The 16,894-nt window shown below is 50.5% G+C and overlaps 1 protein-coding gene across 1 annotated transcript; it reads left to right on the top strand.

Moving 5' to 3' along the window:
• The first annotated feature begins 1,838 nt into the window (after nt 1-1,838).
• On the top strand, nt 1,839-15,178 carry IGFBPL1 (insulin like growth factor binding protein like 1). Its single transcript, XM_055428219.2, has 4 exons — nt 1,839-2,286; nt 12,238-12,347; nt 13,018-13,134; nt 15,029-15,178. Exons 1-4 carry the CDS (start codon nt 1,839-1,841, stop codon nt 15,176-15,178), a joined length of 825 nt encoding a protein of 274 aa, XP_055284194.1.
• Nucleotides 15,179-16,894: the final 1,716 nt, after the last annotated feature.

Below are 16,894 nucleotides of genomic sequence, written 5' to 3'. Positions count from 1 at the left end.
GTCGCCTTTTAGTAGGATTCCTAGAGACAATGAGGGTTAGGGGGGTGAAGGCATGAAAAGTCACTAATAAAGCCTGGTCAGCAAGTCCTTCGTTCCATCCAGCGTCTTCATGTGGCCACACAATGAACTCCAGCAATCAAGACTCTCTTGGGTTTCTTGTTTGGCACCCCTGCCAGGACTGGGCCAAGGACGTGGTGCAGAGACTGACTCTGAGTAAGCGCAGGGCCACAGGAATAACAATATAGCTGACTGAAAGAACCTGTTCCACTGCATCTTTCCAACACACATACCCTACTAAGCCTCAGACACGTTGACATGTGCTCCAGGACATCAAAGCATTATTTGTAGTAACAAAAGTACTGAAAACAACTGGTTAAATAATGACAATTTTCTGCATTTGAACACTCTGCAAAGTTAAAAAGTCCAAGGACAATCCAAAATGTATCACCATCTGATCACAACCAGAGTCACTGGTGACTGTGAGATGCGCCACGACTTTATGTAGCCTGCGTGCTCAATCACGTCCGACTCTTTGCGACCCCATGGACTGTAGCCCACCAGGCTCCTCTGTCCACAGAATTTTCCAGGCAAGAATATTGGAAGGGGTTGTCCTTTCCTCCTCCAGGGGATCTGCCGCACCCAGGGATTGAACCTCTGTCTCTTGCATCTCCTGCATTAGCAGGTGGATTCTTTACCACTGCGCCACCTGGGAAGCCCTTCAGTTCAGTTCAGTTCAGTCGCTCAGTCGTGTCCGACTCTTTGCGACCCCATGAATCACAGCACTCCAGGCCTCCCTGTCCATCACCAACTCCCGGAGTTCACTCAAACTCATGTCCACAGAGTCGGTGATGCCATCCAGCCATCTCATTCTCTGTCGTCCCCTTCTCCTCCCGCCCCCAATCCCTCCCAGCATCAGAGTCTTTTCCAGTGAGTATATATGCAGCATCAAAGGGGAAAATGAGCCAATTAAACTCCACTCCATTGATTGTACAAGAGGTTGATTTCAGAGATGGTAAGAGGCGGGGGGCGGAGAAGGTAATGGCACCCCACTCCAGTACTCTTGCCTGGAAAATCCCATGGATGGAGGAGCCTGGTAGGCTGCAGTCCATGGGGAGCTACGAGTCGGACACGCCTGAAGCGACTTAGCAGCAGCAGCAGCAAGAGGCGGGGAACGATGGGAAATACTGTGGGTAGAAAAACCAAGCACAAAATAATGTGTAGGGTATTCGTGTGTGTCTCTGTGTGTATTTAAAGGGAGGGGCTATGCAATCATACGTACTTTTAGAAAGATCAAAATTCCTGGAAAGATACCCAAGAACCTGATAAAAGGTGTGCCCTCTTGACACTAGGTTGGGGCACTGGTATATCAGATGGAAGGGAGGTCCTCTTTTCATAGTTACATTCATTTGTTAACTTTGACATTTTAAGCCCTATATTCCTTTTTTAAAAATAAAATTTAGGAAACTACTAAATGCAAAGTAAAATAAAAGAGCATCCTTCTGGATTAAGGGGCACAATACTTAGAGCCAGCCTTGGATCCGGAGATTGTATATCCAATCCTTGCTCTACTAGAGCGACCTGGGGCAAGTTCCCGCCCCTACGGGATCTCCAAGAGCCCACTGGTTGTCGAAGAGCGGATCTCAGAACATCCCTGCATCTCGGAGCCCAGGCCAGGCCAGCAGCCCACCCCGCTGCGCTAGTCTCAGCCCGGCAGCCGGCTGCTGGCGCCCGCGGTGCAGGCCCGGCCAATCAGCGGTCGCGGGGCGGGCGGGGTGGCGGCGCAGCGCGCGCAGAGAGGAGCACGAAGCAGAGGCGCCAGTGCCGTCCGGGAGCGGACCATGCCACGCTCACCCGGGCTCTTCCTGCTGCTGCTTGTGCTGCAGCCGCTGCCAGCCCTGGGCCTCGGGCTCCGCGGCGCAGGCGGACGAAACCCCGAGTGCGGTCCGTGCCGACCAGAGCGCTGTCCCGACCCCGTGCGCTGCCCGGTGCCTGGCATCGTGGCGCGCGACGAGTGCGGCTGCTGCGCGCGCTGCCTGGGCGCCGAGGGCGCGAGCTGCGGGGGCCGGGCCGGCGCGCGTTGCGGCCCAGGGCTCGTGTGTGCGAGCCGCGCCGCGGGGGCCGCGCCCGAGGGCACCGGGCTCTGCGTGTGCGCGCAGCGCGGCTCGGTCTGCGGCTCCGACGGCCGGTCGTACCCCAGCGTTTGCGCGCTGCGCCTGCGCGCCCGCCAGGCGCCCCGCGCGCTCCCTGGCCACCTGCACAAGGCGCGCGACGGCCCCTGCGAATTTGGTGAGTCTAGCTTCTGCCCCGCGGTACCGGGGCGGGTGAAAAAGAAGGACCCTGACCCTCTGGGGCGTGGGGTGAAGGATCTCTTGCTGCGCAGCGATGGGCAGCTCTGCCCAGGCCTCAGTGTTCCCTATGGGGTCAGTTTTCTCTCCTGGCCAGTTACTCAAGGAGACGGGGGTGAGGGGTGTGTCCGTGGTGGGGGGTTTCGGTGGGGAGGAATCCACATCCTGTACCCTCTCTTACCAAGTCCTTGGAGTCACCAGTCACCGAGCTGGTCGTAATTTTGGTGAGCCTGCTGTCCCTTTTGGTACACTTAAGTACTTACTGATACAGTTGTTTGCAGGTCTGGCATATTTGCCTCCGGAAGACTGAGAGTGTGGGAAGCAGGGTGTTCCCACTGAGCCCAGTTCCCTGGGGTCCCACCTTGGACCTGACGGGGGTGGGTTGTGTGAACGAAGAGGGAGAGCAGATGGAGATGCTGGAGGAGGAGGAGGATCTGGAGCTGCAGATTGGGACTCCAGAGTCTGGAGATCAGGGCAATGGGGTTCAGTGAGTTCAGCCCTGTGGGGAATCTTGAGGAAGCTCTCGCCCAGGACAGATAAAACCTTGGGAGACCTAAACTCTGAAGAGATTGTGGTGCCATCAGAGGCAGACCCCAGGTTTTATAAGACTGAAGTTTATAGAATTTGAAGGGTCCCACTTTAAGTAAGTGGTTCCACTTTAAGTAAGGGCTTCCCTGGTGGCTCAGAGGGTAAAGAATCTGCCTGCAAAGTGGGAGACCTGGGTTCAATCCCTGGGGTGGGAAGATCCCCTGGAGAAGGTAACGGCTACCCATTCCAGTATTCTTGCCTGGAGAATTCTGTGCACCTTATAGTCCCAGGGGCCGCAGTGTCAGACACCACTGAGCGAGCTTTACTTTCACGTCACTTTAAGTAAAGTAATAGAAAATGATTAATTGCTTGGGACCTAAAAACACAAGCTTCATTAACATCACAATAAAGACATTTATGGGTGCCATATTTGCTCACTTTCTACATGTAATGTTTTAAAACCAAACAGAAATAAACTAAAATATTACTATAGGGATGCCCAGTCAAGCACCCTGCTGGGCCATTAGATTTTGGAGAAATATGCTCCTTGTGTAGGCGGCCTGGAGGGGGAAGTGGAGAGTATGGGTGAGCTTGTGCCAGGGGAGTCCACAGGAGGCCCAGCTTTGGGGTTCTGGCCTGGGCTGGAGACCCAAGAGCAGACCTAATGCTTCATTCAGCGTCACGACTTCAGCTGCAACAAGGAAGCCTTGGGGGTGGGGGGACGGCCTTTGGAAATTTCTAGTAAGTATTATCTTTCACCAAGAATCCCAGTTAGATGCCCTCAAGTCCAGGAGACCCAATGGGCTGTTGGAGATGAGGCAAGAAGGCCCCTGTCTCTGGAAACTTGGGAATAATGTGCCACCCATTGAGGGGTCTGAGGCAGCCCGGAGAGCACAGACAAGTCCCTGCTGGCTGTTTCTCACTGGGGCCCTCGGCGGAGGAGAGAGCTGGCTGCTGCTTCCCTGGCTGCGGCTTTGGGCTGGTCCCCTCCAGGTGCTGTGTCAGCCCCTGTGGAATCACTGTTGAGCTCCCTCCACTTCGAGCCTTTGTTTCTGCTCTGTGGCATTTAAGCAGCCCTGTCTCCTTCCTTCTCCTTTCTGTCATCTATTTTTACAATCTACTCTCCTCAGCAGTTAATTCTGCTGAGGCAAGTCTCTTTGTTTCCAGACAGGTAACACTTTCACTCCACATGCAGGAGACATGAGAAATGCTGACCAGGTCTCCAGACGAACCGGTGCTGATGCTCTCAAATGATTCATCCCTGGACTGGTACTCTGTTTCTAAGAGAGAGCTGCCTTGAAGGCATTTAGACCCAATCTACTATTATACGGAGGAGACTGAGACCCTCGGGGCGGGGGACTCATCCAGGGTGACTAGTAAAACCAGGTCCCCAGTACCCTGTTCAGCACTGTTTCAGGATAGGACTTGATAGTATTAAGTTGGGCAGGTGGCGGTTGCCATGGTTACCAGAGTGTGGGCAGATGGAGGTTCCCATACCCCTAATTCATTGAAAATTACCAAATGACAAGTAAATGTGACAGCCCCTTCACTCTGATCTGTAGGCTCTGAGCCCACCACAGGCACAGGCCCCGGGAGTAAAGATGTTTATGGAGCCAAACACAAGTAATGCAGAAGCTGCTTTTAACGATCCCAGGAGTGACAGGCGTCAGGCCTCCCCACAATTTAGCTTTCCTTCCCTACCAGGATGGTGTCCTTGGCCACTACCCAGACCCCAGCACTGTCATCCCGTTGCGTTCTGTCCTGAAGTGTTTGTGCGGCCCCTGCTCGTGTGCCCTGGTGAAGCAGGAAGGTGTGGACCAGGGATCTTTTCAGCTAGGGAAAACGGCACCTCATTCTGTGCTGCCCTCAAGCCATCCTTTATTCAGACAACACTGCAGGAGCACTTTTTAACAATGTCCCTGGGGACCTCGCTGCTTGACGGGAAACAGACCGAGTCAGAGCAGCAGCTGTTCTGCTTCAGTATTGGCAATAAAGTCACCCCTCCCCTGTCCTCTCCTGTGCCTTCAATAAGCCAGCACCTGACTTTAAGGGAATGAAGCCTCCATAAATATTAGGTTTCGCCGTGTGGGAAGTGTCTGTACCCAAATACCTCTGAGGGGCATTGGGAAGTGATTTCAGGCTTAAATTCTGACCTTTCCTCCTATGCTCTGAAATGCCCCAAAATTCGAATTATGAGAGTAATCCTGTGATCAACACACATGTATTGAAGACTCATTGGGTTCCAACACAAAAATAATTTTTGGCTATTGGAAATGGCTTTTGCATTCCATCTTCTTTCTTGATTTTTTTACAACTACCCTGGCCAGGTCTCATTCCCACTTAATAGAAGGCAAACTGAGGCCGGCAGAAAAGAGTTTCCTGGAGTCACATGACTGGTTGCCGGCCGAGGTGGGGTTCCAGTTCCTGACTCTTTTCAGATGGAGTTATGGTCTATAACCTGCTGGTAGCTTGCTCAGGAAGGTGCTGCACGCTGGCTCCCTTTGCATCTTTAGAGCCTCTCGGTCTGAGTCCACTTTCCTCCCCTCCAAGGCTTGCTGCTGGTGCCTCTATTTCAGCACCTGGTGATGGCTCCTCAGAGGAGCAGGGATAGCTTCACAAGGGGAAGCAGCTGAGCGGAGCTTGAAAGATGGGTAGAAAATCCCAGGCTGAGAAGCGGGGGCAGAGAGGCACCGCATAAACCAAGGCAAGGAGGTAGGAGCTCCTGGGGCAAGTGTGAACAGTGGACCCGTAGGCAACACCCAGTGGGCTGGTTGGCGGAGGAGATGAGACCCAGGCTTGTTGTGGGACTGGTGTGCCATGCTGCGGAGTGAAGCTTCATTCTGTACTAAGGTATTGATTCCATTTCTCAACAGTAAGGTGGTGGTGGTGTTAGTGTTTTCTTATCATTACTTTAAAAAGCTGCCTTGTTCCATGTACCCTGATCGTTTGCTAGCACTGGGAGGAGGTTGGGGTCCTGCAGACAGCAGGCTGAGGTCGTGTTTTGAATGCTGCATTAGATAGGAACGGGGTACCATGCCAACCAAGCCCCTGAAGCATCAGTGAGCTATTGAGATCCTAAATCTTAGAAAATTCGCCTTGGTTGAAATTCCAGCTCCACTTAGAAATCTCAGCCTGTGCAAGGCCTGTGTTACCAGGTAACCAGGAGATGCAGCGAATGCCACTTTGTGAGAGGGACAAAGAAGGGGTGCCTCATGCTCAAAAGCCTTTCACGCCGAGGGTGGGGGCTTGAGGCGCACACTGCAGGGAGCCGGATTAAGCTGTTTCTGGTTCCACATGTAATGCGACTATTAGCATAAATTATCAGGGCTGTTTAGTGCGCTGAGTATTAAACCCTTTGGTTGTGTGCTTTTCCATATGAGCAGATGGGTTCTGGGAGATGACTTTTGATATTCTTTCTTTCCCAAGTGCCATTAACTTTAGACAAATCTTGGAGGCATTAGGGAAGATCTTTTATTCCAGCCGTCAAGGACATACTCAGTCCATGGGGTGGAGGGCAGCTCCCCACACACTACAATAATAATATCGATCCCTTTCATTTCTATAGATCCACAAGGTTAATAACACATCCATTCTTTCCCTTCACCCCAGAGGATGTGGGGCTATGGTCATTATCCTCATTTGCAGATAAGGAGAAAATTGTTAGCAACTTGCCCAGTGGTTGGCGGCCAGACCCCCAGGCATTTTGAGTTTCCCTGGGTAGTGTTTGGGCTTCTCAGGTGGCTCAGTGGGTAAAGAATCCACCTACAATGCAGGAAACGCAGGCAGACCCAAGTTCGGGCCCCAGTTTGGGAAGATACCCCGGAGGAGGGCATGGCAACCTACTCCAGTATTCTTGCCTGGAGAATCTCATGGACAGAAGAGCCTGGTGGGCTGCAGTTCACAGGGTTGCAAAGACTCAGACATGACTCAAGTGACTGAACACACACACACTACTGTTTTGCGCAACCTCTGTGCTGCCTCTGAGGGTGTACACCTGGGTGACTATTCTGTTTCCTGATGGGTGGGTTTGTGCCATCCCAGCATTTCCAGGGCTGTAGCTGACATGAGCAGAAGGAAGCACGTGTTTAGCAAGGAAGAGCTAGGGAGACAAAACCAGCAGGTTCCCAGGCAGGGCTGATCAGGCACCATCCTCTCTCCTGAAAGCCACGTGACTCTTGCCAAAGGCTGGTGGAGAGGAGAGCCCTGGCTCTTCCAGGAGGGTGGCAGCTCAGGCGGCAGAGAGGTGAGAGGCCATACCCTGGGCTCTCCAGAGAGAGGGCTGCGGGCCACGGCTTCTGGAGCCTCCGGGGAAGGGCCCGCCGATAGCCCACTCCCCAGAGGCCAGTAGAGGGTCTCAGCATCTTCACAGAGACTGCCCTTGGGCTGGCACACCCTGTGGAGTCTGCAGGTCCCACCGTGCAAGCTGGAGTTCTTGTGACTGTCTTCACAGGAGCCCATGCGGAGGGCAGCGGGGGGAGAGTGGACTCCTGTGACCATTTTACAGAAGGAGAAACTGGAGTGTGGGTGAGACAGGACTCAGCCTGAGTTCCCAGGGTAGTCCCGAGTTGCAGGGCCTCAGCGCCACACTTCAGTGAGCCCTTGGGAGCAGTAAGACTGGGAGCATCCTGCCAGGATTACGGACACACCACCCATTTAATGGTATCTTCACAAGAGCTGCTCCCTGGGGTGATGTTGGGAGCGTTTCATTTTTGTGCAGAAGAGTAAACGTGGCGGGGCTGAGACTGTTATCCTTGGAAAGGCCCACTGAGAATTTGGATGTGTGGAGGCGTCCCACCATCTCCAGAATTGAGAAGAGTCACTCACTGCGTGTGAACTGTACAATCAGCATGGTTGATGCTGCACACCTGCTTTCCTTTTGGGAGTCTGGAGTTTATGAAGCAGGCAGAGGGTGTAGTAGGCAGACACTGAGTGTCTAGTGAGCTTCCTTGGTGGAGGCCTGTCATATGTGTTGGCACAGGTTGTGCTGGAGAATTAGGTGCCTCATCCTCTGTGGCTCCACTGGGAGAAGCTCCTGAAAGCGTGCTCTTGCTGTCCTGAGTCTTTGCGCCATGAATCTCCTTTCCTTTTCTGGTTTGCTTTGTCTGCTTTGTTGTAATAAATCCCGCTGTGAAAAAACTGTGCCAAGTCCCGTGAGTCCTTGTAGCAAGTCATTGATCCTGGGACTTGTCTTTGAGGCCCCCAACACAATACCTTAGGAACTCATTCTTATTCTGGGATGGAGTCCGTATGGCTGACACGTTTCACCCTGAAAATCCATGTGGAATCAATGGAATCAGAGTGCCTAGGTTTGCATCCTTGCTCCCCCAGGTCCTTCACCTTTCTAAGGTTTGGATTTCTTATCTGTTAAGTGGGGCTAGAAGCGCCTACTTCCCGTGACTGGTGTGAAGACGAGAGGGTGTCGGACATGGACGTGTCATCTCAGGAGAGGGCAGGATGTTATGGGACTGAACACCCCGGGCTGATAGTCTCACCCTGCTGTGTAAGGCTGGGTAACCCTGGTTAGCTCCCTCAGATGGCAGCTGGAGAGACTGCTGGAAGGATCAAATGGCTTAACCTTGTAAGCAGAAGGGTGGCATTATTACTATCATGATGGGATTCCCAGGTGATTCGGTGGTAAAGAATTCGCCTGCAGTGCAGGAGACACAGGCTCGATCCCTGGGTTGTGAAGATCCCCTGGAGCAGGAAATGGCAACCCACTCCAGTATTCTTGCCAGGAAAATCCCATGGACAGAGGAGCCTGGTGGGCTACAGTCATGGGGTCACAAAGAGCTGGCCACGACTGAGCATACATACACACACTATCATGATAATGATGGCTGATTTTAAAGAGCTATTATGGATAAAAAAAATCTCTAAATTTAAAATCAGATATGTTTAAATTAAAACTAGATTAAGCTACAGGAGGAAATTTTTTGAAATAACTGAATGCTGCTATATCTTGAGTTATGGTAGTGGTTACATGGTGTATGCATTTGTCAAAACTTAGAACTGTACACTAGAAAGAATGAATGTACTGTGTATACATTTAAAAATAAATCAAAGCTTGAATGTCATTTTATTGCCAAAAGCAGTGGGCTCTTTTGGAAACGAAATGCTATTTTCTGGCTTGAAACTAGTGGCAAAGGCAGTATTTCCAAGACGGTCTTTAACTGTAGTTATGGAGGAAGAGGGAAATGCAAGGAGTGAGAGAGATGAAATGTGATTTACTGGCTTATTCATTTAGGTTTGAAAGGGACTGATAAAATCTCATTTAAAATTTATGGCTCTACATGAACGGAAGTAAAACATGTTGATTGAGTGTTCCTTTGGAATCTATTGAGGGCTTTAGAATAAGACGCAGTTCACAGCGAGCCATTTGAGGACTGGTTTGGGCTCTGGAGGAGGCGATGCTGGCAGGAGGATGTGAATACATTAGACTGTCTTTGTTGTCCATTGCAGATGGGGCTCTGCCATAGAGCAGAGGTGCTGTGGTTCTTTGTGGTGGTTGGCAGGTGGCTGGGGCGTGTCGGGTGATGTTAGAAGCCTGGAACATTAGTTTATTCGGGGACTGGCTACACTTGAGGTTGTGGGTAGAGGTGTGGTACTTAGAGGGCATTCAGTTGGTCACCACTGAAGGAGTGAACGGATCAGGCTGCTGCTGCTGCTGCTAAGTCACTTCAGTCGTGTCCGACTCTGTGCGACCCCATAGATGGCAGCCCACCAGGCTCCCCCGTCCCTGGGGTTCTCCAGGCAAGAACAATGGAGTGGGTTGCTGTTTCCTTCTCCAGTGCATGAAAGTGAAAAGTGAAAGTGAAGTCGCTCAGTCTGTCCGACTCTTAGCGACCCCACGGACTGCAGCCTACCAGGCTCCTCTGTCCATGGGATTTTCTAGGCAAGAGTACTGGAGTGGGGTGCCATTGCCTTCTCCGTGATCAGGCTGAGGGGGAAGACAACAGCCTGGGGTGAGGAGAGCAGGGTTTGCATTCAACTTACTGGAGCCCACTTGAGGTAATCAGGGCTCTCTAGGGCTCCTGGCAGCCCTGGGATTAATAGGTGGGAGTTACAGGACGCAGGTTTTAACTCCAGATGACAACCTTTCTTACCAGAGGAGTCAAGGATGGAAGGGCCTGGCTTTATAAGTAGTGAGCTCTCCATCGCTGGGGGCATGCAAGGGGAGGCTAGATGAGTCCATCACAGACCGTCAGGCACATGCTTTGGGGAGTTGGGCCTCTCCAGTTTGAAATAAGAAGCTCTAAGACAATTTCCCAGAGATCTTTTGGCAACAGTTTGACAGGGTCTGCTTCCTAGTCTGTCTGGAGGGTCCAGACCTGTCTCATTTCTACGCCCTTTCATTCCTTCCCTCCACGCTCTTCATCCAGCCTTCTTTCTCTCTCCCTTTGTTCTCCTTTCTCACTGCAGCCTCACCTCAGCTGGCAAAGGCCCTTTCCTTCTCCAAGGCTGGCCTGTGGAGTGCAGAGGACATGTCCCTGAGTCACCAGGCAAAGTCCCCAGAGTCGTAGACTCTGCAGTTTGATGCCCAGGGATGAATGTGTTCACTCTTTTATTTGTCATGTGTTTCTTTGTGGAGTCATCTGTTTGACAGGCCTACCCTGCCCCACACTTGCACACTGTGTTACCTTAAACCCTCGCTTTCACACTCAACACATACTAAAATCAGCTCAACAACCCTGTGACACAGGGGGTATTATCCTCATCTCAGAAAGATCCCCTGCAGGAGGGCATGGGAGCCCACTCCAGTGTTCTTCCCTGGAGAATCCCATGGACAGGGAAGCCTGGCAGGCTACAGTCCATAGTATTGCAGAGTCGGACACAACTGAAGCGACTTAGCACACATGCATCCCCATCTTACAGACAGCAAACCTGAGCAGAGAGCCTTCTCTTGGCCAGGCCTCCACATTGCACCTCCCCAGGACCACACTGGCCTCAGCTGCGAGGGTCGGCTGGTGAGACCAGTGAAGCACCTGCACTGTGAGGCAGGCTGAGGTTCAGCAGGGCAAAGTGGGCAGATCCCTGCTGCTGGACTCGGACACACCCCCAGGCCCTCAGGATGGGCAGCTGCGGTGCATCCCAAACAGAGGACAGGCAGGGCAGGGCGGGCAAGCATGCCGAGGGCTAGATGGAGGGCCTGAAGGCCAAGGCAGCTGGGCTTACTTCTTTTAGGCCCAGTGAAAGCAGAGTAGGGGCTGGCCATAGGGAGAAGGACAAACAAGTGTGGAGTATCAGCTGCTGCTGCTGCTGCTAAGTCACTTCAGTCGTGTCCGACTCTGTGTGACCCCATAGACAGAAGCCCACCAGGCTCCCCCATCCCTGGGATTCTCCAGGCAAGAACACTGGAGTGGGTTGCCATTTCCTTCTCCAATGTGTGAAAGTGAAAAGTGAAAGTGAAGTCGCTCAGTCGTGTCCAACCCTTAGCGACCCCATGGACTGCAGCCTACCAGGCTCCTCCATCCATGGGATTTTCTAGGCAAGAGTACTGGAGTGGCTTGCCATTGCCTTCTCCGGGAGTATCAGCTAAGAACATCTAACTCAGGACTTCCCTGGTGGTCTAGTGACTTTCCCAATGCAGGGCGCTGAGGTTTGATCCCTGTTCAGGGAACTGATACCACATGCCACAACTAAAGATCCAGTGCCACAACTAAGACCCAAATAAATGATAAAATAAACATTTAAAAAAGAATGTCTAACTCAAATGCAATGTGCTTTCGCATCCCACCTGGCAAGCCCACGCCCTCCATCTTTTCTGTAAAGTCCTGGCAGCCTAGTACCACATTGCCCAATTCCCTGATTTACTCTTCTCTGGCAACAGCGAGGCTCAGCATCCATGCCTGCAGTTTTGCCCTTGAGGATGGGGATGGGGAGGTTGGTGGAGCCTGTGATATGCAAATGAGCATCTTGAACTGCAGGGGGTCTCAGCAGGGGGGTGAGGGCAGCTGTGCTTTGTGGCATTATTCTTTGAACACCCTCCATGCAGAAGGAGAAAAGCCCATCTGTTAGAAGACACCAGCCCCTCCCGGAGCCTGCTACCCTGTCATGTAGTTGAGCTGTAAGCAGATGGCAGCTGGGAGGGGTCCTGGGAGGGAGTGTGATGAGACCACAGACAGAAGTCGTCTTTCCTCTGTGGATCCCTGTTTTCCTGTTGGTAGAACAGAGGCAGTGAAGGAGGAGATGAAGGCGTCCTTTGAGGTCTAAGGAGAACTCCCTTCTAGGATTCCTTGCCTCTGAGTGTGTCCTTCCCGTGTGGGGAGGTCTCACCGGCCCCAACATGCTATGTGCAGGCAGGGGATCTTAGAGGTGAAGGGCTTGGCCAGGGTCAAGGTTGTCTTCCCTTGTCTTTTTCTCCCAGCTCCTGTGGTCATCACCCCACCCCAGAGCGTTCACAATGTCACCGGGGCACAGGTGTACCTGTCCTGTGAGGTGAGGGCAGTGCCCACCCCCGTTGTCACGTGGAGGAAGGTATTTATATCCAAGAACTTCTCTGCATGTGTGTGTGTGTGTGTATATGTGTGGCTGGGGGGAGGTATAAATGTTTTTAAGTGTGTGTGTGTGTGTGTGTCTATCTCTTATGTGAATTGGAGGATTACAAAAAATATGTTTCGTTCCTCTGCCTCCAGATGTATGATTTAAAACTTTTACCCAAAAGCTCTCCCCAGAGAAGGGATGTGGCTGTTTGCTCCCTTTGCCACTCAGCTGTCCAGGAAGTTCTGCTGTTTATCTAGCCTAGGTCAGCTGAGATGAAGTTAGAGCCTCCTCTACTGGATCTGGGTTTTAGAAAGACTTGGTTAGTGGAAGATGACCCGATCCTATCCTAAAACTAGATCTTCCTGCAGCTCAGTTTTTGAGAGATGGAGATGAGTACAGCCTATGTTGTTCCCTTATCTCAATAGCCCTGAGAAGGGCCATGAAATTCTGGTGGTGGTGATGTCTGTATCTCTGCTGTCCAGCAGGGGGTGCTGTCTGTACATATATTCAGGCTTAAGAAGAAACTGATGTTTAATAGGAATGAGATACTAGGGTCTCAGCCTTCAAGTCAGCGGGAAGGTGAAGACAGTGAGGATGTCTGTGGGGTGGCCCTTATTCAGAAATGATTTTTCTAAATCACTCCTGGTTTTTCTGTCTTCTGTAGGTCACACGGTCTCCTGAGGGCACCCAGGTAATGGAGGACCTGCCTGGGGACCACATCAACATAGCTGTCCAGGTGCGAGGGGGCCCTTCTGACCATGAGGCCACAGCCTGGGTTTTGGTGAGTATCTCATTTGTTGATATTCATGGGCTTCCCTGGTAACTCAGCTGGTAAAGAATCTACTTGCAATGCAGGAGACCCCGGTTCAATTCCTGGGTCAGGAAGATCTGCTGGAGAAGGGATAGGTTACCAACTAGTGTTCTTGGGCTTCCTGGGTGGCTCAGTTGGTAAAGAATCCGCCTGTAATGTGGGAGACCTGGGTTCAATCCCTGGGTTGGGAAGATCCCCTAGAGAAGGGAAAGGCTACCCACTCCAGTATTCTGGCTTAGAGAATTCCACGGACTGTATAGTCCGTGGGGTCGCAAAGAGTTGGACACGACTGAGTGACTTTCACTTCACTGGCTGTTATTGACTGGCCCTTATAAAGCACCTTTTATATTTCTGTGACACATTACACCTTTCAAATGTTCTTATCCATTTCTCCCTGGGCTCTGTAGTAACTGTGAGGAAAGCAGGGCAGGTAGTATAATGCCTGAGAGCAGAAGTGATCTCACTGGTAGGCAGAATATGGCCTCAGAAAGATTTCCATGTCATAATCCCTGGAACTGGTGGATATGTTATATGGCAAGAGGGGAATAAGGTTGCAGATGGAATTAAGGTTATTAATCAACCGACTTTAATAAAGTTATCCTGAGCTATCTGGGTGGGCCTGAACAATCACAGGAGTCTTTTAAATATAGAAAAGAAAGGTAGGAGAGAGAGCCAGAGATGGCAGTGTCAGAAGACGAACTACTATTGCTGGCTTTGAGGATGCAGGAAGGAGCCACAGGCTAAGGACTACAGGCAGCCTCTAGAATGCTTCTCTTAGGGCATCTGGAAAGAAGGCAACCCTGCTGACACCTTGACTTTAGCCCACTGAGACCCATTTGGACATCTGATGACAAGAGGTGTACATAGTAAATTTGTGTTGTCTTAAGCCATTAAGCATGTGGTCATTTGTAACAGAGCCATAGAAAACTAATATACTTGACTAAGACCACAGGCCTGATAAAGGGCGTAGCAAGGGTGGGGGCGGGGGGTGTGGACAGCACACGCCCATCCTCCTCCAGGGCTCTCCTATGCCACATGCAGCAGTGTGGCTGAGAAGAGGGAATGCCCTGTGTGTGAAAGGGTGATGGAGTAATGAGATAAGGGCCCGCACGGGGCTAGTCACTCTGCCTCTCTGAGCTTCAGTGTCCACAGCCATAAAATGGGGTTTTGGACTGGACCATGTCTGTGACTTACCGGTGAGTCTCCTGTAATGTGAGGATAATGATGCTCCCCTTCAGCCATGGTGGGATCAAAATGAGACAGGGTGCATAAACCCTCTCAGGTCTGCAGTGACTCAGAGTTGAGAGACGCTGTTCTGATGAGAGAAGGCAAGAAGGGAGGGCGCTGCTGTGGATCTGCTGTGCAGGGGTGTGGGATGGGCTCTCCAGAGCGCCCTTCTGATTCCGTCCCCATCTCTGCAGGTTTGGCAACGTCTCCACCCAGCTCAGAGGCTCAGGATGCAACTGGGTCCATGGCTTTTTCAAATCTCACATACTCTCCTGCTTTGTTACAAGGAGAGGCAGGGGAAAGGTGTTACTTTGTCTATGGAGTCACAAAGAGGCATGACTGAGGGACTGAGCACACACACATTTTCCTTAGAATCTATACCTATCACCTTCAATAAAAGGACCAGGTGGCTCTCAGTAAAAGGCAGGATGCAGGAAACATTAAAATGAGAGCCAGGATACAGAGGGTACTGAGAAGGAAGTTTAACTCTGTCTCAGCAGCCAAGACAAGAAGAGAAATAAGAGGGTGAACTCTGTCTTATTCCCAAAAGCTGTATGTGTTCAGGATCATTATGAACTAAGTAAGTGATTTTGTTGTGTCATGTGTGACTGTATAAACTTGCCTGTTTAACTTCTAGATCAGCCCTCTGAGGAAGGAAGATGAGGGGGTGTACCAGTGCCATTCAGCCAATGCCGTCGGGGAGGCCCAGTCTCATGGCACGGTGACCGTGGTGGATCGGAGTCAGTACAGAGCACCCCGCTTCCCAGCTCCAGATGACCGCCTGTGATGGGGGCATGTGCGTGTTTCAAGTCATCTGAGTTTGTACACCTCTGTCACAAGAGGTTGCGATGAGTTATAAGATGCATAATAAATAAGAAGAAAAATACTGAATTGAGGGAAACAGAGGAATGCAAACCAAGAGCAGAACATATTACAGTTGGCAGGTAGACTCTGGTGTGTTCTGCACACAGATCATGCTGGGCTTCCCACTAGCATGCCAAGTCAAGAGCTATGAACGTTAGGGGTGTCCAGGTGAAAGAGGCCACTATTTTTTTTTTTTTCTGTTTCTGATGTTGAATGGAATATTTCCTCCCAGTCTGCCCTGTGAGGGTGCTGAGAGAGCAGACATGGTCACTGTGAAGGTACCCAGGTGAAAACACACACAAAGAAGACAGTCTGAGCTTCATGGGTCTGTTCCCTTATGTGTAGCTCGAAACAGGGAGGAAAATGTAAGGTGTAAAATCGTCAAACAGAAATTCAGTTAGGAGTTGGCTCTTAAAGTTACCCTCCTGGTACTTTTAGTTTTTTATATATGTGTATTGTTATATATATGGCTCAGCAGTAAGGAATCTGCCTACCGATGCAGGAGATGCACGTTCGATCCCAGGGTCAGAAAGATCCCCTGGAGAAGAAAACAGCAACCCACTCCAGTATTCTTGCCTGGGAAATCCCATGGACAAAGGAGCCTGGTGGGTTACAGTCTATGGGGGTCGCAGAGTTGGATAAGATTTAGTGACTAAACAACAACAACAATTAGAAACATATATGTATCAAAAAGTCAGGTATCAGGATTTCTTGCCTATATGTATACTTATATATATACATGTGTGTGTATATATATGTTTCATATTTTAAATATATGTATAATTTATAAGTATATATTTATATTTTAAAAACAGAAATGATACCAGGCTGTGAATATGGTCTATTGCAGTTGAGTTTTCAAAAGAAGTCACAAAGAGTCATGGAGTTTTAAGCCATTGCCACTGCCCAGCTCTTGAGTTTTCTCTGCAGCCTGCAGAATAGGCCCGGCTCTTGCTTGTATAACTCCAGGGCACAGAGTTCTGTACCACCAAAAAAGCATCTGTGGATTTTTCCAGTAATTGAAAGTTCTTCCTCATATTACGTTGGAATCTGCCTCTCTGAAATGCCCACCCATAGGTCTTATATGTAATTCTGGGATCCCCATAGGCACCTCTGCTCCCACCAGCACCCCTCCTGGTTGGGGAGAGATTTAAAGTTAGGTTCATTACCCCCACCTTCGGTCTAACAGGTAGTTGACTATGACAGAACAGGCTTCTTTAATTTTTTTTTCCCTCTTTTCTTCTAGGCTCTTAGAAACTTGATCACAGGATGACGGAAAAGTCAAGTCATGAATCATTTCACTTTGTGAAGAATTAGAAAAACTGTGTTTGTAGATGACCCCTTTTGTATGTTTTTAAACATTAGATGCAAACTAGATTCGTATGCAGATGTAGTTTTTAGCAGGGCAAACAAACCTTGGGAAAACAGACTGCATGTAGCCTTTTTATACTTTTGAAATGAACAGCTCTGTGAGAATTATTTTTTAGCTTCTCCCTCCAACGGAAGGTCACATTTAAGTCCAGGTAATTCTGCAGGGCTGGACTGAAGCATGTGTCAGCTGTGACTCTTCTTCGTTTGTCTGTGGTTGATTAGTGAGCTCTGTGACAGACAGTGTGTGTTTTAGGAGGAGGGGGAAGGT

This window comes from Moschus berezovskii, chromosome 7, assembly GCF_049115385.1.
Source record: "Moschus berezovskii isolate FMDL1 chromosome 7, NW_MosBer_1.0, whole genome shotgun sequence".
Taxonomy (NCBI): domain Eukaryota; kingdom Metazoa; phylum Chordata; class Mammalia; order Artiodactyla; family Moschidae; genus Moschus; species Moschus berezovskii.
The sequence above is the reverse complement of the archived record's forward strand: the minus strand, read 5'-3'. Positions and strand labels throughout refer to the sequence as shown.

Coding starts and splice junctions, on each gene's coding strand:
- IGFBPL1 (XM_055428219.2), top strand. CDS start 1,839: ATGCCACGCTCACCCGGGCTCTTCCTGCTGCTGCTTGTGCTGCAGCCG. Junction 12,348..13,017: donor CCGTTGTCACGTGGAGGAAG/GTATTTATATCC, acceptor TGTCTTCTGTAG/GTCACACGGTCTCCTGAGGG. Junction 13,135..15,028: donor AGGCCACAGCCTGGGTTTTG/GTGAGTATCTCA, acceptor TTTAACTTCTAG/ATCAGCCCTCTGAGGAAGGA.